Source organism: Vigna angularis, chromosome 1 (genome assembly GCF_016808095.1).
Source record: "Vigna angularis cultivar LongXiaoDou No.4 chromosome 1, ASM1680809v1, whole genome shotgun sequence".
Taxonomy (NCBI): Eukaryota; Viridiplantae; Streptophyta; class Magnoliopsida; order Fabales; family Fabaceae; genus Vigna; species Vigna angularis.
Genome location: NC_068970.1, coordinates 24,529,771 through 24,556,961, shown reverse-complemented (window position 1 = coordinate 24,556,961; position 27,191 = coordinate 24,529,771). Strand labels below are relative to the sequence as shown.

The 27,191-nt window shown below is 34.6% G+C and overlaps 1 protein-coding gene across 1 annotated transcript; it reads right to left on the bottom strand.

Annotated features, from left to right (window-relative positions):
- Window positions 1–18,427: 18,427 nt before the first annotated feature.
- Window positions 18,428–21,021, bottom strand: LOC108334615 (pentatricopeptide repeat-containing protein At3g12770). The gene has a single exon (XM_017570499.2). It carries the CDS (start codon window positions 20,942–20,944, stop codon window positions 18,482–18,484), a length of 2,463 nt encoding a protein of 820 aa, XP_017425988.1. The 5' UTR covers window positions 20,945–21,021; the 3' UTR covers window positions 18,428–18,481.
- Window positions 21,022–27,191: the final 6,170 nt, after the last annotated feature.

Genomic DNA, 27,191 nt, shown 5'->3' with positions numbered 1-27,191 from the left:
GAATACAAAATACATCAGTGACAAATTTCAGAATTTTCAAAAAAAAAAAAAAAGAAAAAAAAAGAAAAAATATTTGTTTCGAGAATGTCAAAGCTCAGTTTTCATCCCGGCACCAAAGCCCAGTTTTCATTCTGGCACCAAAGAATTCAAAAAAAAAAAAGCCCAGTTTTCATACTGACACCTAAGCCCAGTTTTCATCCTGGCACCAAAGCCCAGTTTCCATTCTGGCACTAAAGCCCAGTTTTCATTCTGGCACTAAAGCCCAGTTTTCATCCTGGCACCAAAGCCCAGTTTTCATTCTGGCACCAAAGCCCAGTTTTCATTCTGGCACCAAAGAACTCCAAAAAAAAAAAGCCCAGTTCTCATTTTGGCACCAAAGCCCAGTTTTCATCCTGGCACTCAAGCCCAGTTTTCATCCTGGCACCAAAGCCCAGTTTTCATCCTGGCACAAAAAAAAAGGCTTTTACGAGGTTCATGCGCCTCTCCATTTAATTTTATGAGGTTCGTGCGCCTCACCATCAAGTTATACGAGGTTCGTGCGCCTCTTCATTTAATTTTACGAGGTTCGTGCGCCTCTCCATTTAATTTTACGAGGTTCGTGTGCCTCATTATCAAGTTACGAGGTTCGTGCGCCTCTCCATTTAATTTTACGATTAAGGCAAGATTTCCATAATATTACAATGTGTGTATATAAATACGCACTCTGCCAGACGGAAAAGGGGGAGGATAGAGAGAAGCATGCAGAAATAATAGAAAGAGAGTATAGAAAAAAAATAGGTTCTCACTCATAAGAGTTCTGTCAACCACAATCATCAAAGAAGAAAGAGGAGAGTACTAAAAGCTAAAAAGGTATGTTACCTCTACACCATTCTTTTTCTCTTTTTATTGTACTCTCTGAAGTTTTTTTCTAAAGGTATGTTTTTTTTCTTAAACACAAATAATGTTTTTTTAATCATAATTTTTTTTTATAAGTATGTGTCGGCTTATGGCCGGTTTCTTTCTTTTTCCCACCATTTTTAAATAAATAAAAAATACAAAAATCTTCAAAACCCAAAAAGATGTCAATCTTGTTAAACCAAATCTTTTTCGGATTCACTTTTCAAAAATCTAAATCAATCAATAATAATTTTCAAACAAACTCACAAACCTTTTTCTACATAAAGAACTACGTGATCCCTGATTGTCCATTATAAATGGATGTACGTAGGACCAAGGTCAGTCTTGTCGGGTTCATAAAACAAAAAAATATTTTTTGTTTCTTAATAGCTTATTTATTTATTTATTTATTTTTTAGGGAAATTTAAGGGTTAAATATGTTTTTAGTCCCTAAACTATTGGCCGTTTCTGGTTTTCGTCCCTCTTTCAAAGTAAGGTACAATTTGGTCCTCATTATTTTCGAAACGTTCGTTTTAGTCCTCAAAAACTAAACACTGTTTAAAAATTTGGTCCTCATTTAGCAACAAATGAGGACTAAAACCAAAGTTTCGAGGACTAGTGATGAGTCAATATTTGGTTCACTACATTTAGTCTATTGTACCGGATTTAATCAGGAAATTGTTCTTAATTGTCCAGTATTTTCCCGTTTTTCATAATTGTGCTTAATTTGATAGATAATTCTTATTTTGATTAATTTGGATTGTCTATGATTAAGTATTTACGTTATTAATTCTTTGGGAAATTATTGAGTAATAATTTTGTCATCTTTAGAGGGCATTTTGGTCATTTTAATTTGTTAAAGGGGTGCTTGATTATTGGAAAAGGGTGACATCCAACAGCTCTCGGTTTTCATCCATGTCCAGCCGCATCATCAACACGTTCCAGCAGCTTCAACCTGTCACGGCCTAGGAGAAAACACAACAGATTGGCACATGGTAGAGTGGAGGAGAAAGAAGCCAGCATGCTTCACGGAAGCAAGGAGCAACGACCAACACTTCACTGTCCAAACACCTTGCTCCAAACGGCCATGACAGCAGCTAGGCCTAGCTTTCTTCACGCTCATCCATTCCTTGTCCAAGCAACATGCACATCTAAGCACGTGAAGGAGATTGTCCAGCGAGGGGCTACACCATTTCATTTTCTGTTTGGAGAAACGTTGGCAGCAAGCAACCCTTGAGAAGCGTTCCAGCAGCTTCACGTTCCAACAGAGAGAGAAGGAGTGACGGTATGGTGGAAGCAGACGGGCACATGCACGTTACAGCAGACAAAGTTCAAAAGAGTGGCAGTACCCCTATAAAAAGGAAGTGATTCATTTCTTTATCTTTGGGAACACTTTACGGTTTGGCTTTGGAAGGAAGCAGCACCGGCCCACAAGAAAAGAAGATAACAATCACAAGCTGCACTGTATTGGAATAAAGAAGTGGTGTTGTCGAGAATACATGGTGTCAGAGGCATGGGAGGAATGCATTTGTGTAGTATTTGTTTAATTTGAAGAAAGAAAACAACATGGGCTGGGAGGAATTAATTCACGTGAAAGAGAGATTGAAAGCACAAACGGCCACCACCAAAAAGAGCACTAACATTAAAAATGAATTATGAATTTGGAAGCTGGTCTTCATAGAAAGTGAGAAAGAATATGCAGCAAACACACGGCACCAGGATTCAATAAAAAATTGAAGGTGCATCAATGGGCATTCATTTGTTTTTCTTGAATTCAAAAGTGGAGGAGACAAAAACACACGGCTGCAACAATACAAGTGGGCTCTCCTTTGTGACATGGAAAGCATTGGGTCACATAATGGACCTCTTTTCTCGGCTGAAATAAAATGCATAATGACAAGGAAGCCGTTCACATGAAGGACACGACAAAGGAAGAAAGTGGAGAGCACATAATTGGCAAAGAGTTCACGGTGGGGGCTGGAAGAAGGTTGATCCATCTCTGCAGCAGCAGCAGCCACGTTTACGTTCAACACACCTTACTCCATTCCAGCAACTTGGCACCACCGAGAGGGAGATCTTCATCCAACAAGCTCCTCGGTCCAACATCTATCTACATCCAGCAGCTGCACACGGCTCATTAAAATTGGTAAGCATCCAGCAAGTTACGTCCAAAGCAAAGCTGGAAGAAATGAAGTTCATGGAATTAATAGGACGCTCATTTGAGGACCAGCAAATCCAGCCAAGGCACAGTGATAAAGTTGATCAGCATCCAGCAGGATGGAGAATAGTTGGACACGTGAAGAGGGGAAGAATTGAGTCTCGGAATATTGCAAGAGATGGAAGGAAACAGACACCAAATAGAGGGCCCCACCCTATTTCTTTGGCATGGCTAGGAGGGAAAGAAAGTCAGCAACCTAGGGGATAGAAGACAAAACCTGTTATGGAGAGGACACTAGACAACCTACGAAGACTATGTTCAGAATGACTATAAAAGAAGCAAGCATCCAGGGGAGTGGGGAGACAGTAGAGATTCCAGTAGCGTAGGAGTAGTGTAGGACGTCTTCTTCTGGAGTTCATTTTTCCCCCTCCCCCTTGGGGAGGTTTTGGGTTTGTTTTTATTTTTCAGTTCATGTATTGAATCTTCATTTTCCAGTTTGCGTTTTTCAGTTAATGCTGTTGTTTGTTTCAGTTTTGAATGTAATTTACAATATGTGATTTTCAGTGTTGAATTTTATTTTCATCTGCATTATTTGTCATCTTCAATCCAATTTCATGTTTACTGTCTGAAATCAATTTGCTGTCATTTTCCGGTTTACTGCAGTTCTGTTCAATTTCTGCTAAAATTGCTTCCAGTTTCCAAATGCGAACTTTGATTCTGTCAATTTTCACTTTCAATTTACATTTTCTACTGCATTTTAAGTTTCTCAATTCGTTTTTACTGTTGATTTTATTTTCTTAAACTTTTAAATTCTGTTTGCTGCTTTTAATTTTCGATTTTAATTTTAATTTAAATTTACATTTTTCTGCACAAACAATCTTAAAAACCCCCCTCTTTTGTGTAAACTCTTCTAAAACTGAACCACACATAATTGGTCCTTGAGAGACGACCTAGGAGTCACATCCTAGTACTGTACTGCATTCTTTTATGCTCAACTTTTGTGAGAGGCCCGCCAAATCTATTTGTGTTTGCTTTCTTGAGATCATCGAGTTGACATTGCTTAGTTGAGCATAAAAGAATGCAGTACAGTACTAGGATGTGACTCCTAGGTCGTCTCTCAAGGACCAATTATGTGTGGTTCAGTTTTAGAAGAGTTTACACAAAAGAGGGGGGTTTTTAAGATTGTTTGTGCAGAAAAATGTAAATTTAAATTAAAATTAAAATCGAAAATTAAAAGCAGCAAACAGAATTTAAAAGTTTAAGAAAATAAAATCAACAGTAAAAACGAATTGAGAAACTTAAAATGCAGTAGAAAATGTAAATTGAAAGTGAAAATTGACAGAATCAAAGTTCGCATTTGGAAACTGGAAGCAATTTTAGCAGAAATTGAACAGAACTGCAGTAAACCGGAAAATGACAGCAAATTGATTTCAGACAGTAAACATGAAATTGGATTGAAGATGACAAATAATGCAGATGAAAATAAAATTCAACACTGAAAATCACATATTGTAAATTACATTCAAAACTGAAACAAACAACAACATTAACTGAAAAACGCAAACTGGAAAATGAAGATTCAATACATGAACTGAAAAATAAAAACAAACCCAAAACCTCCCCAAGGGGGAGGGGGAAAAATGAACTCCAGAAGAAGACGTCCTACACTACTCCTACGCTACTGGAATCTCTACTGTCTCCCCACTCCCCTGGATGCTTGCTTCTTTTATAGTCATTCTGAACATAGTCTTCGTAGGTTGTCTAGTGTCCTCTCCATAACAGGTTTTGTCTTCTATCCCCTAGGTTGCTGACTTTCTTTCCCTCCTAGCCATGCCAAAGAAATAGGGTGGGGCCCTTTATTTGGTGTCTGTTTCCTTCCATCTCTTGCAATATTCCGAGACTCAATTCTTCCCCTCTTCACGTGTCCAACTATTCTCCATCCTGCTGGATGCTGATCAACTTTATCACTGTGCCTTGGCTGGATTTGCTGGTCCTCAAATGAGCGTCCTATTAATTCCATGAACTTCATTTCTTCCAGCTTTGCTTTGGACGTAACTTGCTGGATGCTTACCAATTTTAATGAGCCGTGTGCAGCTGCTGGATGTAGATAGATGTTGGACCGAGGAGCTTGTTGGATGAAGATCTCCCTCTCGGTGGTGCCAAGTTGCTGGAATGGAGTAAGGTGTGTTGAACGTAAACGTGGCTGCTGCTGCTGCAGAGATGGATCAACCTTCTTCCAGCCCCCACCGTGAACTCTTTGCCAATTATGTGCTCTCCACTTTCTTCCTTTGTCGTGTCCTTCATGTGAACGGCTTCCTTGTCATTATGCATTTTATTTCAGCCGAGAAAAGAGGTCCATTATGTGACCCAATGCTTTCCATGTCACAAAGGAGAGCCCACTTGTATTGTTGCAGCCGTGTGTTTTTGTCTCCTCCACTTTTGAATTCAAGAAAAACAAATGAATGCCCATTGATGCACCTTCAATTTTTTATTGAATCCTGGTGCCGTGTGTTTGCTGCATATTCTTTCTCACTTTCTATGAAGACCAGCTTCCAAATTCATAATTCATTTTTAATGTTAGTGCTCTTTTTGGTGGTGGCCGTTTGTGCTTTCAATCTCTCTTTCACGTGAATTAATTCCTCCCAGCCCATGTTGTTTTCTTTCTTCAAATTAAACAAATACTACACAAATGCATTCCTCCCATGCCTCTGACACCATGTATTCTCGACAACACCACTTCTTTATTCCAATACAGTGCAGCTTGTGATTGTTATCTTCTTTTCTTGTGGGCCGGTGCTGCTTCCTTCCAAAGCCAAACCGTAAAGTGTTCCCAAAGATAAAGAAATGAATCACTTCCTTTTTATAGGGGTACTGCCACTCTTTTGAACTTTGTCTGCTGTAACGTGCATGTGCCCGTCTGCTTCCACCATACCGTCACTCCTTCTCTCTCTGTTGGAACGTGAAGCTGCTGGAACGCTTCTCAAGGGTTGCTTGCTGCCAACGTTTCTCCAAACAGAAAATGAAATGGTGTAGCCCCTCGCTGGACAATCTCCTTCACGTGCTTAGATGTGCATGTTGCTTGGACAAGGAATGGATGAGCGTGAAGAAAGCTAGGCCTAGCTGCTGTCATGGCCGTTTGGAGCAAGGTGTTTGGACAGTGAAGTGTTGGTCGTTGCTCCTTGCTTCCGTGAAGCATGCTGGCTTCTTTCTCCTCCACTCTACCATGTGCCAATCTGTTGTGTTTTCTCCTAGGCCGTGGCAGGTTGAAGCTGCTGGAACGTGTTGATGATGCGGCTGGACATGGATGAAAACCGAGAGCTGCTGGATGTCACCCTTTTCCAATAATCAAGCACCCCTTTAACAAATTAAAATGACCAAAATGCCCTCTAAAGATGACAAAATTATTACTCAATAATTTCCCAAAGAATTAATAACGTAAATACTTAATCATAGACAATCCAAATTAATCAAAATAAGAATTATCTATCAAATTAAGCACAATTATGAAAAACGGAAAAATACTGGACAATTAAGAACAATTTCCTGATTAAATCCGGTACAATAGACTAAATGTAGTGAACCAAATATTGACTCATCAAAATAGACCACACTTAGCCTTTTGCACTCCTGGGCAAAATTAAAACACAGATCAGGGAGTATTTTCAAAAGACATCCGGAAAGTGACAGACTCAGTAGAGAGAAAACAAAGACTCATACGAAAAATAAACAGATTTACACAATTCTCAAAATTTCTGGACAAAGAAAAAGAAAAAGATGTAGATAATCTAATACAAAATTTAAAGAAAGTAGATACTCATGAAATTATTCAAGTAATTCAAAGTCTGACAAAATGAGCAATTAATTTGAGAAGATGAAAAAATGACAGACCTCACAGATGCACTTATCGGTGTTTCTCTCGAGTGTATGGGATAAGCAATGTCAACTCGATGATCTCAAGAAAGCAAACACAAATAGATTTGGCGGGCCTCTAAAATTAATTCTTTAGAAACATACATATTTAAGTCAAAAGGTCTTTTCAAGGTTGTAACGGGGCCAAGGACAGGGGATGATAAATATGGATAAGTAGCTTGTAATTCAACAGAAATAAAGGAGCGGGGAACAAGTATAAACATAGACAAATCACACCCAAAACTCTATTTCAATCCTCTTCTTGACTCCCTTATTATTTTTTACTGTCTCTTTTATTTTCTTTCTTTTTAGTATATGACTGTAAGAGACAAGATAAAAATTGTAGAACCAATTTGCCAAATTTTAGAATTTCCAGGGAGACCACACTTGTTCAAAAAATTATTTCTTTAGCTCCAAAATTCCCTAAGGTTAAAGTAATCATTTTTTTTAGGGACACTGTATGGCTTGAAAATAAAGAAATTAGAGAAGTGTATAGGCTCAAAAGTGGGTATCAAAGGATTATAGCAGGGTAAGCTTATTTGGCTAAAGAGGCTTAAAAAAAATGCCTTTATCATTTTCAAATATGCATATTAATCAAGAAATATTAAGAGTCAAGCCAAATCATCTGTAAAAACGATCAAGAGTCATATCACACAAGAAAGAACAATAAAATGGCTCAATTCTCACACAGGGTATTTTTGTCACAATTAATTCAATTTCTCAAACATTAAAATCATTTTCCCATGCAAAGAAAAACAAGAATTTTAAATCATAAGTATGAATGAAATGAAAGATATATCTACAATTTTTAAACAATGTCCAGAAATTAAGAAAAACATGCAAAATTTATTACGCAAAAGAGAAAAAAAAAAAAAAATTAACCCACAAAATACAAACAAACAGAAAAATTCAGAAATTTCCCCCAGTAGACCACACTTAAACTACACAATGTCCTCATTGTGTTACAGTCATCAGATTAACAATTTATATCAGTCAAATAATATAGACATGTGCAGTAAAAGGTAGGGAAAGGGGAAGAAATTGTCCATAACATCCATCAGTAGATGTTTTAATCACACAGCACCCATCAGTAGATGCTCATAATTTTTTTTTTTAATTATTATTATTATTTTTAATTGTTGATATCCTTCAGTAGACACCAATGTTTGTCATTTTTATCGGCATCCATCAGTAGATGTCGTGGAAGCATCCTTCAGTAGATACTATCATTACTGCCATCAGTAGCAGTATTGAACCTGAAAACTAAAACACACAAAGAAAGAAGAAAAATTAAATCAAAACCAAACAATTAAATAAATTAAAAAGAAAAAAAAAATTCAGAAAAATTGTGCTATCATCCATCGTAACAACATCCATCAGTAGATGTTGTCATCTGAATCCTTTTAGCATCTCTCAGTAGATGTTGTCCAGGATTCATCAGCAGCTGTTGCAGAAACATCCTTCAGTAGATGCTGCAAAACAAAAATCAAATCCACACACAACTAGGTCCAGAATTTCACCTAGTCATGCACTCAGTAACAACATCCCAATGAACTGATAGTACAAAAATTTCAAAGCACACAAAATTTCCAAGCAAACAAAACACAAAAATAGAAACCAGAACATATATTTACAAAACGAAAAATCTAAAACTTTACCGACAAATGATTGCTCCCCGGCAGCGGCGCCAAAATTAGATACGACTGTCGCGGTCATACAAATTTGATACAGATATAGAATGCAGTATAGACTAGGAAGTGACTCCTAGGTCGTCTCTCAAGGACCAATTATGTGTGGTTCAGTTTTAGATCTTTACACAAAAGAGGGGGGTTTTTAAGATTGTTTGTGCAGAAAAATGTAAATTTAAATTAAAATTAAAATCGAAAATTAAAAGCAGCAAACAGAATTTAAAAGTTTAAGAAAATAAAATCAACAGTAAAAACGAATTGAGAAACTTAAAATGCAGTAGAAAATGTAAATTGAAAGTGAAAATTGACAGAATCAAAGTTCGCATTTGGAAACTGGAAGCAATTTTAGCAGAAATTGAACAGAACTGCAGTAAACCGGAAAATGACAGCAAATTGATTTCAGACAGTAAACATGAAATTGGATTGAAGATGACAAATAATGCAGATGAAAATAAAATTCAACACTGAAAATCACATATTGTAAATTACATTCAAAACTGAAACAAACAACAACATTAACTGAAAAACGCAAACTGGAAAATGAAGATTCAATACATGAACTGAAAAATAAAAACAAACCCAAAACCTCCCCAAGGGGGAGGGGGAAAAATGAACTCCAGAAGAAGACGTCCTACACTACTCCTACGCTACTGGAATCTCTACTGTCTCCCCACTCCCCTGGATGCTTGCTTCTTTTATAGTCATTCTGAACATAGTCTTCGTAGGTTGTCTAGTGTCCTCTCCATAACAGGTTTTGTCTTCTATCCCCTAGGTTGCTGACTTTCTTTCCCTCCTAGCCATGCCAAAGAAATAGGGTGGGGCCCTCTATTTGGTGTCTGTTTCCTTCCATCTCTTGCAATATTCCGAGACTCAATTCTTCCCCTCTTCACGTGTCCAACTATTCTCCATCCTGCTGGATGCTGATCAACTTTATCACTGTGCCTTGGCTGGATTTGCTGGTCCTCAAATGAGCGTCCTATTAATTCCATGAACTTCATTTCTTCCAGCTTTGCTTTGGACGTAACTTGCTGGATGCTTACCAATTTTAATGAGCCGTGTGCAGCTGCTGGATGTAGATAGATGTTGGACCGAGGAGCTTGTTGGATGAAGATCTCCCTCTCGGTGGTGCCAAGTTGCTGGAATGGAGTAAGGTGTGTTGAACGTAAACGTGGCTGCTGCTGCTGCAGAGATGGATCAACCTTCTTCCAGCCCCCACCGTGAACTCTTTGCCAATTATGTGCTCTCCACTTTCTTCCTTTGTCGTGTCCTTCATGTGAACGGCTTCCTTGTCATTATGCATTTTATTTCAGCCGAGAAAAGAGGTCCATTATGTGACCCAATGCTTTCCATGTCACAAAGGAGAGCCCACTTGTATTGTTGCAGCCGTGTGTTTTTGTCTCCTCCACTTTTGAATTCAAGAAAAACAAATGAATGCCCATTGATGCACCTTCAATTTTTTATTGAATCCTGGTGCCGTGTGTTTGCTGCATATTCTTTCTCACTTTCTATGAAGACCAGCTTCCAAATTCATAATTCATTTTTAATGTTAGTGCTCTTTTTGGTGGTGGCCGTTTGTGCTTTCAATCTCTCTTTCACGTGAATTAATTCCTCCCAGCCCATGTTGTTTTCTTTCTTCAAATTAAACAAATACTACACAAATGCATTCCTCCCATGCCTCTGACACCATGTATTCTCGACAACACCACTTCTTTATTCCAATACAGTGCAGCTTGTGATTGTTATCTTCTTTTCTTGTGGGCCGGTGCTGCTTCCTTCCAAAGCCAAACCGTAAAGTGTTCCCAAAGATAAAGAAATGAATCACTTCCTTTTTATAGGGGTACTGCCACTCTTTTGAACTTTGTCTGCTGTAACGTGCATGTGCCCGTCTGCTTCCACCATACCGTCAACTAGAACGAACGTTTCAAAAAGAATTTGGACCAAATTGTACCTTACTTTGAAAGAGAGACGAAAACCAGAAACGACCAATAGTTTAGGGACTAAAAACATATTTAACCCGAAATTTAAACATTTTGAAAAACCACGTCAACTTTATACATTTAATTGAAGGTACTGCCTTTGGGCAGGCGCGATAGGGTGCTAATACCTTCCTTACGCGTAACCGTTTCCCGAACCTGAAAATCTCTTTTCGTAGACCATGTCTTATTTTTTTGGTTTTCCATAGTTTTTCCATAATAAATTATGGTGGCGACTCCACAAATCTTTTTCTCAAACCCGTTTGTTTTTCGGGTCGCTGTCCCGTCGCGATCCCGGTTGCGACAATTGAAATTAAAAAAAATTGGGGAGGTGGAGGGAGAAAGGTGTGGTGGTAGAGGGAGAGCAACACCCTTATTATAGGTGTGAAGTAGTGTATGTGGAAAAATGGAATTGTTGTCGAAGATTAGAACTTCTAAAAAAACGAAATATTATATCATAATTTAAATTCAATATATAGTTTATATATTCAAACAAGATTATTTATAGAATTTTAAGTACGAAAAATAAATATTTATTTTATATAATAAAAAAGATAATTAGGTAATTTTGGTCTATCAAATATAATTGGATCATTTTTCGAAATTATAACACTTAGAGTTGCAACAAATTAGAATTAATAACACTTTTTCTTGTATTTAAAATAAAGAAATTTCTAAAAAAAAGACCCATGGGTTGGCCCTAACCCACATGGCTTTTATAGATATTTGAGTGTTTCATCCTACACCTCCAAGATCTCATCCTACATCTCAAAAAATTCCACTTTTAACCTTCTGACATCTCATCATTATCCTACACATTTAACTTTATAAAAAGATTTATTTTAATTTTAATAAATATATTTTTATTTTTTTTCTTTTTCTTGTTAAAAAGACTCTACACCACCTTAATAATAATTAAATTTAAAATTTTAATATTATTTAATATAATGTTATATTTTAATAATTATGAAAATATAATTTATATTATAATAATAGTTATATTAAAAATATAAAAATAAAATAATTAAAATAAAAATAATAACAAAAAAGTAAAATTATATTAAATAAAATATTTAATATATTCAAATACATTAAATTATATTAATATATTAAATTAAATTAAATAATTATTAAAATTTAAATAATAAACAAAATTTTAAAACAATTATTTATCAAATAACAAATAAAATTATATTAAATAAAATATTTAAATATACTAAATTATATTAAAATATTAAATTAAATTAAATAATTATTAAAATTTATATATAAAATAAAATTTTAAAAACCATTCTTCATCGTATATGGATATCCGATTCCTAACTTATCGGATATCTATATCCGATTAACAAATTTTTTAAAAATTTTATTTTTTTAAATTTTAATAATTATTAAATTTAATTTAATATATTTAAATATATTAAATATAATTTTAAGTATTATTTTTATTTTTATTTTTATTATTATTTTAGTTATTATTTTTTAATTTTCTTAATAGAACTATTTTAAAAATATAAATTATATTTTATTAATTATTAAAATATAAAAATATAATAAGTAATATTATAATTTTTATTTAAGTTTAATATTTATTAAATTTAAAATAAAAAGCAAAAGTATTAACATATTTTATAGATTTTAATATATAAATAAGTGTTTTAAAATTTTCATTTTTATTTAAAATTTAATAATTATTTAATTTATTTAATATTTTATTATAATTTAATATATTTGAATATATTAAATCAAATTTATTATTATTATTATATATTATTATTATTATTTTATTTTTATGTTTTTAATATAATTATTATTATAATATACATTATATTTTAATAATTATTAAAATACAAAATTATTTTAAATAATATTTAAATTTTAAATTAAATTAAATTAAATTATTATTAAGATAGTGAAGATTGTTTTTAATAAAAAAGAAAAGAAAATGAAAAAGTATTTATTAAAGTTAAAAATAAAGTTTTGAAAAAGTTGGAAGTGCAAGATAATGATGAGATGTCATAAGGTTAAAAGTAGAATTTTTGGAGGTGTAGGATAAGATTTTGGATGTGTAGGATGAAACACTCTAGATATTTTAGTCTTATAGACTTTTTCTATGAGGAGCTTTTTAGTTCTGTGGGTTTTTTTGGTCCTAACCCACTTTCAAAGTACATTATCACAATTCAACCATAACTAAGATGATTATCAGTTATAACACATTACTTATAATCATATTATCATATCCACTGTTACCTAAACTTGCACACCACACACCATTTGCTCACCTAGCACCCATTTCAATTCTTCATTTCCTTGTAAACCCATCAATTCAAGCTCGATCATCATAATGTTCCAGTGAGCAATTGTTGCTCTTGCATACAAACACCATGGTCGAAACATGTACCTCCCTACAACTAGCAAGAGAGACTAAAGCCAATCTAACTTGAACAGACAACAAAAATAATATATGAAATTTAATAAAACATAAAGCATTTTAGTAAGTAAAATAATCTACAGCTATACTCCATCGATCCAATATCCATCCTCTTAACTGCAACACAAGTAGAAGTAGAAGAACATTCATCAAAATCAACTGCCAACTGTCCAACAAGCCTGCCACTCATAGAGTGCCTACTTTCAAGATCTACCACTCCACAAGTTTAGGTTTGAAGAATGACAAGGTTCACCAGTTTTCATAAATTATAGAAAACACGAATTTTCAAAATCCCCTTCGAAACCCTAACCCCCAAATCACAAGAATCAGAAAAAAAAGGAACACGATTCGAACCCTATCTGGCGAAGCCCATCCCCGTGTCGCGAAGACGTCACCGCCGTGGTACCCACCGTGTGGCGCTGAGGATGGAGGTTGCGCCTGGCTGCCGAAACTTGCGTTTCCTCTCTACCAAAACCGAATCCAAACCTCCTCCTTTGCCATGCTCCTTGCGCGAGAACTCCACACCTTGTTTGAAATCCAGAAAACGTGAAGAACAACGTTCGAGACGCTAAGATAAGCCTTTCAGACGCGAACTGAAATCCGAGAAACTTAGATAAACGGCGCGGAAAAGAAGTAGGGTCAGGGAAAATGAATTCAGAAACTGAGAGACGTACCTAAAGGAAGGCTCAAGAAAAGGCAGAAAGAGAACTGAGAAAATATTCATAAAAAAAAAATTTAAATATTATGGGCGGTTTCTGTATAACCTCGAAAAGTTTTAAAAGATTAAAAACATAGCTGCGGTTTATCGTAAACACCCGGAAAATAATCTTCCCTAAAATATGCTATTTTTCTTTTCTATTGACGGTTGTTTATTAACTTGAGACGTGGCCCCAACAATTAGTTGTTTGTGATGGTTTTTGAAGGTTTACATTTGATGACCAGTGACTCATATCTTATCCTTTCCATTTTATTCGCTTAAATTCAATTAATTATTACAAACACTTTTCATCACACAAAAAACATTCCATCGTGTTGCACATTCACCTCTTTCAAATACAGTTATATATTTTAGAAGAAAATATAGGTCCAATATCTTAGATGTGGATATTGTTCTATAATTCGAAATTCAAATTTTTTTTAATATTAGTTTAAGCTTTTATTACGGGAATCACTCAAGTAAATTTTCTATTTAAGAAAAATACCAAAACGTGAATCTTTTGTTTGGCGTTGAAAATGTAGTTCATGCAAAACCGTTAGATTCAAACACTAGTTAAGAACTGCAAATTAAAAAATAGACTAATTTCTTTGTTGGGAGGAGAGATCTCAACAATTTTTAAAAAGTTCAAATGCATTATATTCGAATTATTTATAATTATATTTTCTTTATTTTTTAGACATTTTATTTGGATAGAGTAATTAAAGTATTTTATATTTTAATTTTCTAGTTTTAGAGATAAAGTAATTATATTTCTCTCTCAAGAAAATATTTCATTTCAAAAATATGTATTTTAAAATTAAAATTTACTAAAGTTATTAGTCAAATTTGAATATTTAAATAATATTTATAATTTAATTTTTTTTGTTCAATATGCATGTGTTTATAACGTGTATAAAGAGAAAGTGATTAGTTATGAAATTTTAATTTTTTTTAATGAATTTTAAATTCGGGTGTTTTATTTCCTTTTTAAAATTTCTTAATTTCAGATTTTTTTTAATGTTTCTCATACAAACAATTTATTTTTCTTCAAAGAATTTTAAATTTATGAGATAAATAAATTATTCTCTTAAATTATCTTATCCAAACACATAAAAAATATGGTAGGTATATTATATAGGAGGAAGCACACAAGAAATTTAAGAATATTATATTTATGAAGCTTTAAATAGAAGAGAAAAAGAGAAGAGAAGAGTAAAAAAGAAAAGAAATATTGTATTGTAGTCATATTTTATTTGAAAGATATAATTTGAACTACTTGTAAGCAATACTTGATTGCAATTTTGAAGAGAATTAAAATATTTACTATTGAATTTAGTTTGAGTTGAGGAATCTTAGCAAGGTTCCAACATATTAGGAGTGGAGCAAATACTCAAAAGAAATATCGATTAGGATTATTGAGTACCAGAAATAGTGTGAATACATGGAACTTTCAACTAAGGTTATTGAGTATTAGAGTGGTGCGAATACTCAAACTAAGAGTTGTGTGAATACTTAAAAACTAGGACTAGTGTGAATACTAGAGACCGGCTAATACTCATTTGTAATTGTGTGAAGAAGACATGATGTAACTTAGTTGGAGCGAACAAGTATAAAAATACTTGTGCAATTATCTCTTATCTAAACGATTCTCTTACAAAAACTTGAAGTTGTGCTTTACGTCTAAACACAAGAATCTTCTTAGTTAAACATTTATTTTTCACAAGAGAAGTTCTTACAAAACACTACAGGATGTATTATGAATAACACGTTAAAAATTGTTATCGTTTATTCATATTTATCAAGTCGATCGTTTAAGATTTTAAAAGAAAATTTCAGAGTTCGATAACGTGCTAAATCGGAAAGGTTGCAAAAAGTTTTCCATTAGCACTATTCAACCCCCTTTCTAGTATTTTTCAAGTACTTCAAAGTCCACTTTGGAAGATGAATGAGTTTGTCATCATTTGATAGATGTATCTTGAAAAAAGGAGATGTGGTTAGTGCATAGTTGACTTATCATGTGTTTTAGTTGACTTTGTATTTTTTTCATATATGTGGTTTTTAATATCTTGATAATGTTATTATGCGGGAGTGCTTTGTGTGTAGCTACAAAATGTGTGGCAATTGTTTTCGTGATTGTGGTTTAGCTTAACGAGAGTGTCACAGTACTGAACCGACCATGAGATAAAATGGGTATTTATGTGTTTGGGTATGACTTCTTTTTATGCTTTCTTAATATGCGTTGATAACTTTCCTCTTGTGAGTGAGTAGAAAGATGAATCTCTTCATCTTTAAGAGGCGATGAAAGAGAAGAATCTCTTCGTCTTTAAGAGGCTGTAGGCGGTAGAAGAGATTGAGATTCAAGTGCTACCCTTTTTTCTTTTGAGGGGGTAGAAAGGGATGGATGTTTCACTCGTAGGTTTCCAAGTCATATTGAGTTTAGTGCTGACGGGAGCATATTGAAGTTTTACTCATAAGCCTTAGGAGCAGAGGAGATAGGTCTGAAGTTGTGATGGAAGACCACTCGAATCGATCTGTTTTGATAAATAGGAATTGTACGAAGAAGTATTGAAGTTGACATTTGTTTATAGAGATTGTTAGTAATGACACTGGTTGCCTTTAAATGACAGGTGGTGTAAATCTAATGGGTTGATCATGATTCGCTTTTAAGGGAGAATATGATTTGATATTGTATTGCAAGTTATAGTCTTAGTATGTATTGATATTGTTTGTTGTGATGAGATTGCACTGAGGACTTAATAACTGAGATATGAATGTTGTATTGATATTTTGATGTTCATTCTATTAGTTCACTCTAGCTTACTAGTGTTTGTGTGATGATCATATAACTCGTGTTGTTATATGGAAATAAATGATAATCAAGCATAAACTTAAAGCAGCCAAGTTATCAAGAAAATGATTTTTTTTTGAGTTATTTTGAATGGTTTGCTGTTTTCTTTGGATTGTAAGTCGTTGTTTCGAATTTTCGTTTAAATAGTTTTTAAAGGATTTAGATTTTTATTTATGAGTTGATTAATTTTTTTTTTTGCAATATAAACGGTTGTTCCGACACCTGATCATAGATGTTACAAGTTCCTTACCGGGGTCATGTAGACTTTCTGCATTTAAAGTTTAGGGTAATAGTCTGGATTTAGATATCTTCAAACGGTAATCGCGATGTGGATTGAAGGATTCATGAAATTTGAAAGGCACGATGACAATTCGTTCCGTGTGGAGAAGAGATTTAATTTGACATTAATTTGTTGGCACATGTGTAAGTAGTACTTTATTTCATCATCTAGAGGTTGTTTTCTAAGACCATAATTGAAGATTGATTCCAGTTCAAACCAAAGGTTTCAACATATACCCATAGAGAAACGTTAATGCTTATGCTTAGTAATTTTTATATCCAAGTTTCATTAAATTAACTGTGGAATTTGTTTTAACTTTGTGAAAAGGGAAGAAAAGTTGCTATAAAAAAGAAATAGAATACATATTTGGCAATTGAATGTAGACACTAATGTTGTTCCTTCCATTGGATTTACTGTTGAAGGGGATGGAAAGGTGACTGATAACTTTGTTCTTTTCTAGTGATATGGAGAAATAAATGAAGATGGATTTGAGGGATGTTAGGATTGATTTATCCTAGCTCAAGTGAGGGATGTTAGGATTTTAGGAATGTTCCTTCCATTGATTTGATACTTTCTATCTATATGTTATATGTTATGTATTATCAGAATTTATAATATTTTATTTAGTAATTTTATATTAAACGTGATATAGAAAATCTTTCAAAATTATTTATTTTTATAATTATCTTGTATAAAAATTACTTTATAATTTAATAATATTTTTTATTTCAACAATTTTCATTATAATAATAGTAATTTATTATAATAATAAGAGGAATGTAGATATATGCGCGTAATTATAAACTTCTTGAGTATTCATTTCTGAAATATTACACTTTTGTAAACTTGTTAGATATTCAATTCCAAGATATTCAGTTTTGGAAATTAATTCTCCAACTAGGTCCTTCCAAATAGAAATTATATTATAATATTATATATATATATATATATATATATATATATATATATATATATATATATATATATATATTTAGTGTGGCTATTGGAAGACAACATCTGTAAAAATAAAAAATATTTTAGAATTCTTAAAAAATTAACATTAAAAAATAATTTGAAACTGTCAAACTCTCTTAAAAACTAAATTGTCCAGTATTTCTTATAAAATTATGTTAACCCAAAAAATTCATTTAAAATTAAAGTCTTTTCTTTAATCTTTACTTTTAAAAACTACGTCATTGTCCCCCTAGTTTCATATGTTCATACAAAGTACATAAAAGAGTTTTTAAATGAAAACTTCAAATACTGAAATACAACATTCAAATAGAGAGGACTTCAGGAGTTTACCAAATCTCAACAGAGTTCTAATGTTCTTGCCATGATTAACTAATTGAGACGATTGTCAAGTTCACCAACTCCCATGTTACCTACACAACTACCAAAGTATGGAATTTCTAAAGTGATTCCCACATGTAAAAAAAGAATTACAACACACCGCACTAACACAATTGACTGGTTGGTAAAGTTAAACGATGAAATAACTATAGTTCTCTTATTGTAAGCATGTAATGAATAGAAGGGTACCAAAGGGGTGACATTAGTCATGTTCATTCTCATTAAGGAAGCTTTTGTTACTTTTGCTCAAAGCTTTTCAAAGTCCTCATTACCAGTAGTCATTACATGAGCATTTCCCATTAACAAAGTGATGGAAACGATTAGCATCCCTGACTATAATTTCCCTCTGAACTATTTTTGATATGTATTTGGTAATAGTATGACAGTCAACACATACACGAAGATTTTTTGTGATCCTAATCAAGCTTCCATATGGAGTGCTTAAAAGACCAAATGCAATGGCTAGTCTCTCACTGTGTCCCCAGAGTAACTTAACCTTCATTGGCTCATTTACATCACGAAGAACACAACTAGTATCAGGAATGTAACCTTCTGCCTCCACCTCGAGTCTCAAATTTTCTAATACTTGATAAATATCTGACCAACGAGGATGTGAATCGTCACTAGCAAAAAATGTGTATACCCGATTCCCTATTTCTATCAAACTATATCCAGGTACCTTTTTTAGACCCTGCATCCTCATGAGGCCTCGTATGTAATTCACTGATTCCCATCTTCCTGCTTCAGCATAAATATTTGATAACATGACATAAATTCCAGAGTTCAAGTAATCTAAGGAAATTAATCTATCTGCTATCTGTATCCCCATGTTAATATTCTTATGGGTTCTGCAACCGCTGAGCAAAGCTTCAAACACATCTGTGCTGGGTTGGAAGGGCATTTGTTTCACCAGAGCATCTGCTTCCTTGAGGCGGCCTGCTCGACTAAGAAGATCCACAACACAAGCATAGTGTTTGTCCTGAGGCTTAATATTATGATCCCGTTCCATACAGTTGAACAAAGCCTTACCCTCTTCAACAAGGCCCGAGTGACTGCAAGCTGTTAGCAAAGAAATAAATGTTGTTTGACTTGGCTTGAGACTTTCCTCTATCATTCTATCGTATAAAGATAGAGCATAATGCCCAAGACCATGCATTCCATAACCCATAATCATAGTGTTACACAGTATAACATCTTTTAAATGGAATCCATTATTGAATAACTTCTCAGCAGAGCGAATTTTACCACACTTGGCATACATATCAAGCAATGCTGACATATTAACTGCATCAAATGCATAGCCATGTCGGATCAAATAAGCATGGACACTCCTTCCTTTCTTGAGGGATCCTAGGTGGGCACAACAATGCACAAGGCTAACAAGAGTGACAGAATTGGCGGGAACTTTTTCTTCTTGCATTTGACAAAATAATTTAAGGGCATCCTCTGCATAGCCATTTTGAGATAAACCCACCAGCATGGCAGTCCATGTAATTACATTCCTTTTCTCCATTCTTCCGAAAACAATAGTTGCTAGCTTTATGGCACCACATTTAGAATACATGTCAACAATTGAAGTGGACAAAACTATGTTCGATTCAATTCCTTTTCTTATAATACAAGCATGGAGGATTCTTCCATTTTCCAAGTCAGATGTTTGAGAACATCCTCGAATGAGGCTCACCAAGGTCCCTGAATCAAACCCAGAACCACTTTGGATTAGTCTACGAAAGAGTGCAAAAGATTCAGGTATCAAACCATTTTGAATATATCCTGAAATCATAGCATTCCACGAAATCAAACTTCTATTGAACATGCCATTGAAAACCAAAGCAGCAATGTCTGTGTCACCTAAATTGCTATACATATCAACCAACGAAGTAAGCACAAATACGTCATTCCCCATGCCTAAAGCAATGAGAACACCATGAGCAGAGGTTCCTAGTTTTTTAAGTCCACTCTCTCCACACGCCTTGAGTAAGCTCACCATTGTCACTGGACTCGGCCTTAACCCACCACCAATCATCGCAAGGAACAGTTTAATTGCCTCCCTGAAGAATCCCTCCTGCACATAACCACCAATGATAGAATTCCAGCATACAATATCCTTTTCCGGCATTCCATCAAATACTTTTCGCGCATCATCAAGATAACCACACTTGACAAAAAAGTTAACAATCGAACTACCAACATAGGGATGCACATGAAACCCCCTTCGAAACACTGTCATAACTATTTCCATACCAATTTCATCATCCAACAAGCTGGTGCATGCCTTGAGAGCAAACATGCACGTGTAACTATTGATTTCTAAATCACCAAACACCATAATTTTGAACAACTTGGGAACCTCCACGTGTTGCTGGTTCCTCAGTAACCCAGCCATCATGGCATTGCAAACAGCTGTACCTTGTAAAGAACATTGATCAAACACCTTGCGGGCAGGGCAAATAAAACCCAAATCAGAGTAGACCCTGACGAGTTTTGCGGCAAGATAGTTTTCAGTTGATACCCAATTCTTAATAATCTGAGCATGGATGGACTTGACATGGATAAGGGTGTTTGAGAATTGATGCAAGAGTGAGTAGAAAATTGAAAGAGGTTGGTTGAATGGGGCATAATGAAGAGAAACAAGTGTTGGGGATGGTGCAGAGTTGCACATACACCTGCACCTGCAGTGGATCCTGGTCTTCGCAAATGTGTCTCTGAGATGGAAATATAATAAAGGCATCAACAAACCATAAATGAGAAAGAAAATTTTAGTTAGAGTTCAAGTTAGGCGCTCTGTTAAACGACCTAGCTTACTTCAATTCGGCTTCTTCTGCCGTATAAATATGATATAACCATTATTATTACATAGTTGAGAATTTAAATATTTGCACGTGTTGCTCAATGGTTGGTCCAGATAATTATATTTTTGAATTATTTTTGTACTGACGTGAAAATGAAACGTGGGAAGAACGAAAGCGTGGCACAAGTGTTTCAAAGTTTCGACTTTTCGTTCCTTGTTCGCAAAACTTAGGTCATTGAGCTTGGTTACATAAAATCTCTTGGTGGCGAGTTTGTTCTTTGTTACTTCCTTCTGACGTGATTTGTGGTTGGTCTGTGTTTGCTGGTGATTAAGAAGTGATATTATGAAGTTTTAGCCCTCAAAATCTAGGTCAAGAGCGAATCCTTTTAGCTTTGTAGTGCTTTGTTTGGAGTCACGACCTCATTGTTCGATGGTAGATTACTTTTCGTTGTTGGTCATCCTTTTTCGACCAAGCATTGTTCCTTGTGTTTGTTGTGTTTCTCTATTTTGGGGTTAGACGTTTTTTTATCGAAATGGACAAAGGTCATGAACTTGCTCAATGTAGTCATGGTAGGAAGATATGTGTGTTTGTATGGTAATACTAACAATTTTGGTGATTTGTGTATATGACTTAAGGAATATTGTTTTTGTAGCCGTCTTTCTGCCATTGTTGTAAAACAAAGTTACTTGGTGCTTTAAATCAAAGGTCAAGTATGGAACAAAAAACTTTTATTGAAAACACACCCTTTGATTGGTTGACAGGGTAGCACGATTCCGTTAAGATTGGTAAGAATGTCTTATCTATGTTATGTGGTAGATGGGTTGAGAGGAGGGTGACTTTTCTTTCGAGAAGAATTTAATTATTAGATGTATGTTTAGGGTTAGGCGTGAGTGGTGGGAGAAAAAATTGATTTAAATAAGGTTGGTGTAGATAGTGAGTCTAGAAAGTACTTTTGTTGTGCAAAAGTTGATGTTAGTGTCACATGATTTTTTGTTGGAAGAACATCCAAATTTTCCTATAAAATATTTTTGTAGGATTTATATTTTGATAAGGATATCTAAGTATTTGCTGCCAAATCGTAATGGAATAGTTTTTCTGATTCTTTTTAACATTCTTGACGTTCTTGACGACTTATAGTGTGTTGGTAATTATAATTGGAGTAGTTTAGTTTATGTGGAGAGTTTGTGCATGCTTCAATAACATTGAAGAATGAAAAAACCAAAACTCACTTCCATGTTGTTGGTTGCATTTACTTGTTGTAGGTGAATGATGTGTATGTACTTGTGATTTAAATGGAAATTTTTTATATTGTACGATGCTATATGATTAGTTGTGTGATTTTGTTAATGTTTTAGTTATGGTTTTGTGATCATTTTGTAACTTCCAACCAAAAGTACAATTTCTGAATAACTAAATTTCTACAATAGTAGAATTGGTTTAATGTAAAAGTAGGTGACACTTTTAACAGGAGTGCTTTGGAAAAGGCTACGGGAGTAGTTATTTTCCTATTGTTGTATTTATTTTATATAATTTTATTCCCTTAATAAATTGTTACTTTATTTTTCAGGTTGTTGTTGTGTTGGTATGTCCAAAGAAGAGTTGTGTTATCCTATTGTCAAAGTAGTATTTGAAAAATATGGTGTTGGATTTAAAAAACAAAATAGGAAACACAAGGAACACCTCATCCGTGTTGTACAAGAATAAGAAAGGGTTATTTGTAAACTCGAAGTTTTTGTTCGTAAGTTATAGAAATTGGTTGAAGAAAGGACTAAAGATAAGGCCACAAATAATGTGGAGAAAGATGTTGGTGGAAGTGTTGATGAGCGTGAATTTCCTACAGTAGACAACATTTGTTGTGGTGATGCTATGTCGGTTGAACATCACCACGACAACATGCTGGTTGAAGATGAGGTTCATATAGAGTAAAACAATATGTATATGCGAATGAAGACTAGACTACGAATGTGGTTCAAGAGTCATGATATTAGAACCTCATTTCCCAGTTATGGGAGTGAAAGGGACTGACATATATACAAAAAAGTTGACATCATTGTACACTTTAGTAAAAGAACATTAATTTGTTAAATTGTTTTTTTACACATTGTTGTAAAGTTTAGTGAAAACATTTGTAACCGTAAGTGATTTTGTAAAATTTGGCATTACATTAATTTTAATTTGTTGTGCAAATTTCTGTTGTTATCAATTGTATATGAGTTTTAATTGAAAATTGGTTTAAAGATGTGCAAATCTTGTTCATCTACTCAAATTATATCATGTTAATGTAAGTGTGAAAAAAATCCAACAGAAATACCAAATTTTTTGTACATTGCTTTATACTTATCTTTGTTGTGTGGTTTCATAGTTTATGTGTCAATAAAATGAGGCTACTAAAGCACTTTCTATTCAAATAAGCCAAATGTTCTGTGGAAGATGGTCATTGATTATTTTTCATGAACAACATCCAAATGTATTATTGAATTCTTTTGAGGCTGTACAAAATTATGTGCGTTGCTACCCACTTATTTTGCCTATGGTGTCCACTTATGTTGCAGTGTTGTTTTTTAGTTTTTTTTTTCTTTTAACAATGAAATTTGACCTCTTTGTGTTGGGATGTGGTGAGTTAGATGATGTATGTGGTAGATTGGAAAGACATAACCTTGCTTGGTGAACGAACCTTGGTTGTATTCAATTGTTCAAGTGTGTACAAAATTTTATGGATTACTACCCACTTATTTTGCCTATGGTGTCCACTTATGTCACAATGCTGTTTTTCAGTTTTTTTTCCTCCAACAAAGAAATTTGACCGATATGTGTTGGGATGTGGTGACTTAGATGATGTGTGTGGTAGACTGTAAGCACATAACCTTGGTTGGTGAATGAACCTTGGTTGTATTTGTTAAATTTGGGGAGAGAAAATATAGAGATAGAAGTATTATTCCATTGTGTAGTAGACCAGCACACAACAACCCAAGACTTACAGTACAATTATACAATACAATATATTTCAACACTCCCCCTCAAGCTGGAGCATATAGATCATATGCACCAAGCTTGGAACATATAAATTGAATCCTAGGCCCCCTTAGAGATTTGGTCATAATGTCTCCGAGTTGTTCATTAGAATTGACAAACTTCGTAACAAGTTCCTTAGTCAACAACTTCTCTCTAATAAAATGACAATCAATTTCTATATGTTTTATTCTCTCATGAAACACTGGATTGGAGGCAATATGAATGGCTACTTGGTTGTCACAGTACAGTTTCAACGACTCATTTCCACAAAATTTCAACTCTTGGAGAAGTTGCTTGATCCACACAAGTTCGCATGTAGTCAAAGACATAGATCGGTATTCAGCTTCAGCACTAGATCTAGCAACAACACTTTGTTTCTTACTTTTCCAAGATATAAGGTTCCCTCCAAGTAGAACACAATATCCTGTAGTAGATCTTCTATCAATTGGAGAACCAGCCCAATCTGCATCACAATATCCTTCAATCTGAGTGCTTCCCTTGTCCTCATACAACAATCCATGTCCTGGATTTCCTTTTATGTATCTGAGAATTCGAATTACTGCATTCCAATGGTCAACATGTGGATTCTGCATGAATTGACTCACAACTCCCACTGGATAAGAAAGATCAGGTCTTGTTATTGTAAGATATATGAGTTTTCCAACCAGCCTCCTATATCTCTCTGGATCTGAGAAAGGTTCACCTTGATCTCTCATTAGTTTTTGATTTGAGTCCATAGGACTATCAATAGGCTTGCAATTTGTCAAACCTATTTCCTCTAAAATATCAAGAGCATATTTCCTTTGTGAAATGATGACACCTTCTTTTGACTGTGCCACTTCAATACCAAGGAAGTATTTTAGACGACCCAAATCTTTAGTCTGAAAGTGGTTGAACAAATGATTCTTTAATTGAGTAATTTTAGTGTTGTCATTCCCTGTAATAACAATATCATCAACATACACCATGAGATAAACACATTTGTCAGGAGAAAAATGACCATAAAACACTGAGTGATCCGCCTCACATCGTTTCAACCCAAAATTTTGCACAACCCGACTAAATTTACCAAACCAAGCACGAGGTGATTGTTTCAAGCCATAGAGGGAACGTCGTAATTTACAAACTAACCCAGACTCCCCCTAAGCAAAAAACCCAGGAGGTTGCTCCATGTATATCTCCTCTTCCAGATCACCATGAAGAAAGGCATTTTTAATGTCCAACTGATAAAGTGGCCAATGACGAATGGCAGCCATAGCAAGTAAAATACGAACGGTACTGGTTTTAGCCACAGGAGAAAAGGTATCACAATAATCAATGCCATAAACTTGAGTATATCCCTTAGCTACTAGACGAGCTTTTAGACGATCAATTTCACCAGTAGGACCAACCTTAATAGCATAAACCCATCGGCAGCCAATGGGCTTCTTACCAGGGGGAAGAGGAACAAGGTCCCAAGTACCATTGTGGTCAAGTGCTTGCATTTCATCAATCATGGCTTGACTCTATCCAGGATGATCAAGTCCCTCATAAATATTATTAGGAGTCTTAATGGAGGATAAGGAGGAAACAAAAGAGAAATAGGTAGAAGACAAACGATGATAACTCAAAAAATTATAAACAGGATATGGATTACGAGTAGAACGAATACCTTTCCGAAGGGCAATGGGCAAAGCATCGTCTGAGTTAGGAGAAGACGAGGAGGATGAAGGATCCATGGTCTGGTGAGCTGATGGAGGAGGAGATGAGTCTAGAGGATCTTTATTGTTCTGAGCTTGAGATTGTCTCCGACGCTGATATGTGAGAATAGGTGGAGGAACAACGTCATTCACATTTTGAGTTGGAGGTGTAGATGCAGGAATAACCAAGGGATCACACGATGGTAGAGAAAACATTTGTTGAACAGATGAACGATCCTCCACAGAGGATGAGAAAAACGGTGTATCCTCAAAGAATGTGACATCAGCCGACATATAATATCTCTTGTTGGAGGGAGAATAACATTTATATCCTTTTTGAAGACGAGAATATCCCAAGAAGACACACTTAATAGCCTTGGCGGATAGCTTATCAAGACCTGGAGAAACATTATGGACAAAACATGTACACCCAAATACACGTGGGGGGATATGATATAAGGCGTCATTTGGAAAAATGACAGAATGAGGAACTTTATTCTCAAGAGAGGAAGACGGCATCCTATTGATTTGAAAACAGGCAGTGAGGACTGCATCTCCCCAGTGATGTACAGGAATATTAGTATTCAACATCAAGGAGCGTGCAGTTTCAATGAGATGTCTATTCTTCCTCTCTGCAACACCATTCTGTTGTGGAGTGTGAGGACATGTTGACTGATGTAAAATTCCTTGGGAAGATAAGAATGAAGAAAACGCTGACGAAAAATATTCCTTAGCATTATCACTACGAAGGATTTTAATTGTCTTCCCAAATTGGTTCTTGATTTCATTAGTAAAGGACACAAATATGGACAAAAGTTCAGATCTCTCTTTCATTAAATAAACCCAAGTACATCGAGAGAATTCATCAATGAAAGTGACAAAATAGTTAAAACCAAAAGAAGTGACACGACTTGGTCCCCAAATATCAGAGTGAATAGTTGAGAAAGGAGAATTACATAATGTCTCAGACTTTTTAGGATGAGAAGATCTAACATGTTTTCCTAATTGACACGACTCACAATCTAAGACTTGAATGTTCTTGAGACTTGGAACCATCATCTTCAACTTGAATAAACTCAGATGGCCCAACCGATCATGCAAAAGTTTTGGGGATGAAGTGGTAAAACAGGAAGTTGAAGAGCTATGTTTCAAAAAATAAAGTCCTCGAGACTCATGTCCTTCTCCAATCAGGCGACCCGTACCATGTTCCTGTATAACAAAGGAATTAGCAGTAAAGGTTACAGAACAATTTAAGGAGCGAGTCAATTGGCTTAAAGAGATTAAATTGTAGGGGCAATGAGGAATATACAAAACGGAATTTAAATTTAGTGAAGGAGATAAGGAAACTCTGCCAATTCCCTGCGATGCAACTTTGGATCCATTGGCAATAGTAATGAAATGAGGGATTTTCTGAGAAGACATGGAAGAAAATGAAGAAATAGTACCAGAGATATGGTCAGAGGCACCTGAGTCAAGGATCCATGGATTGTGACCT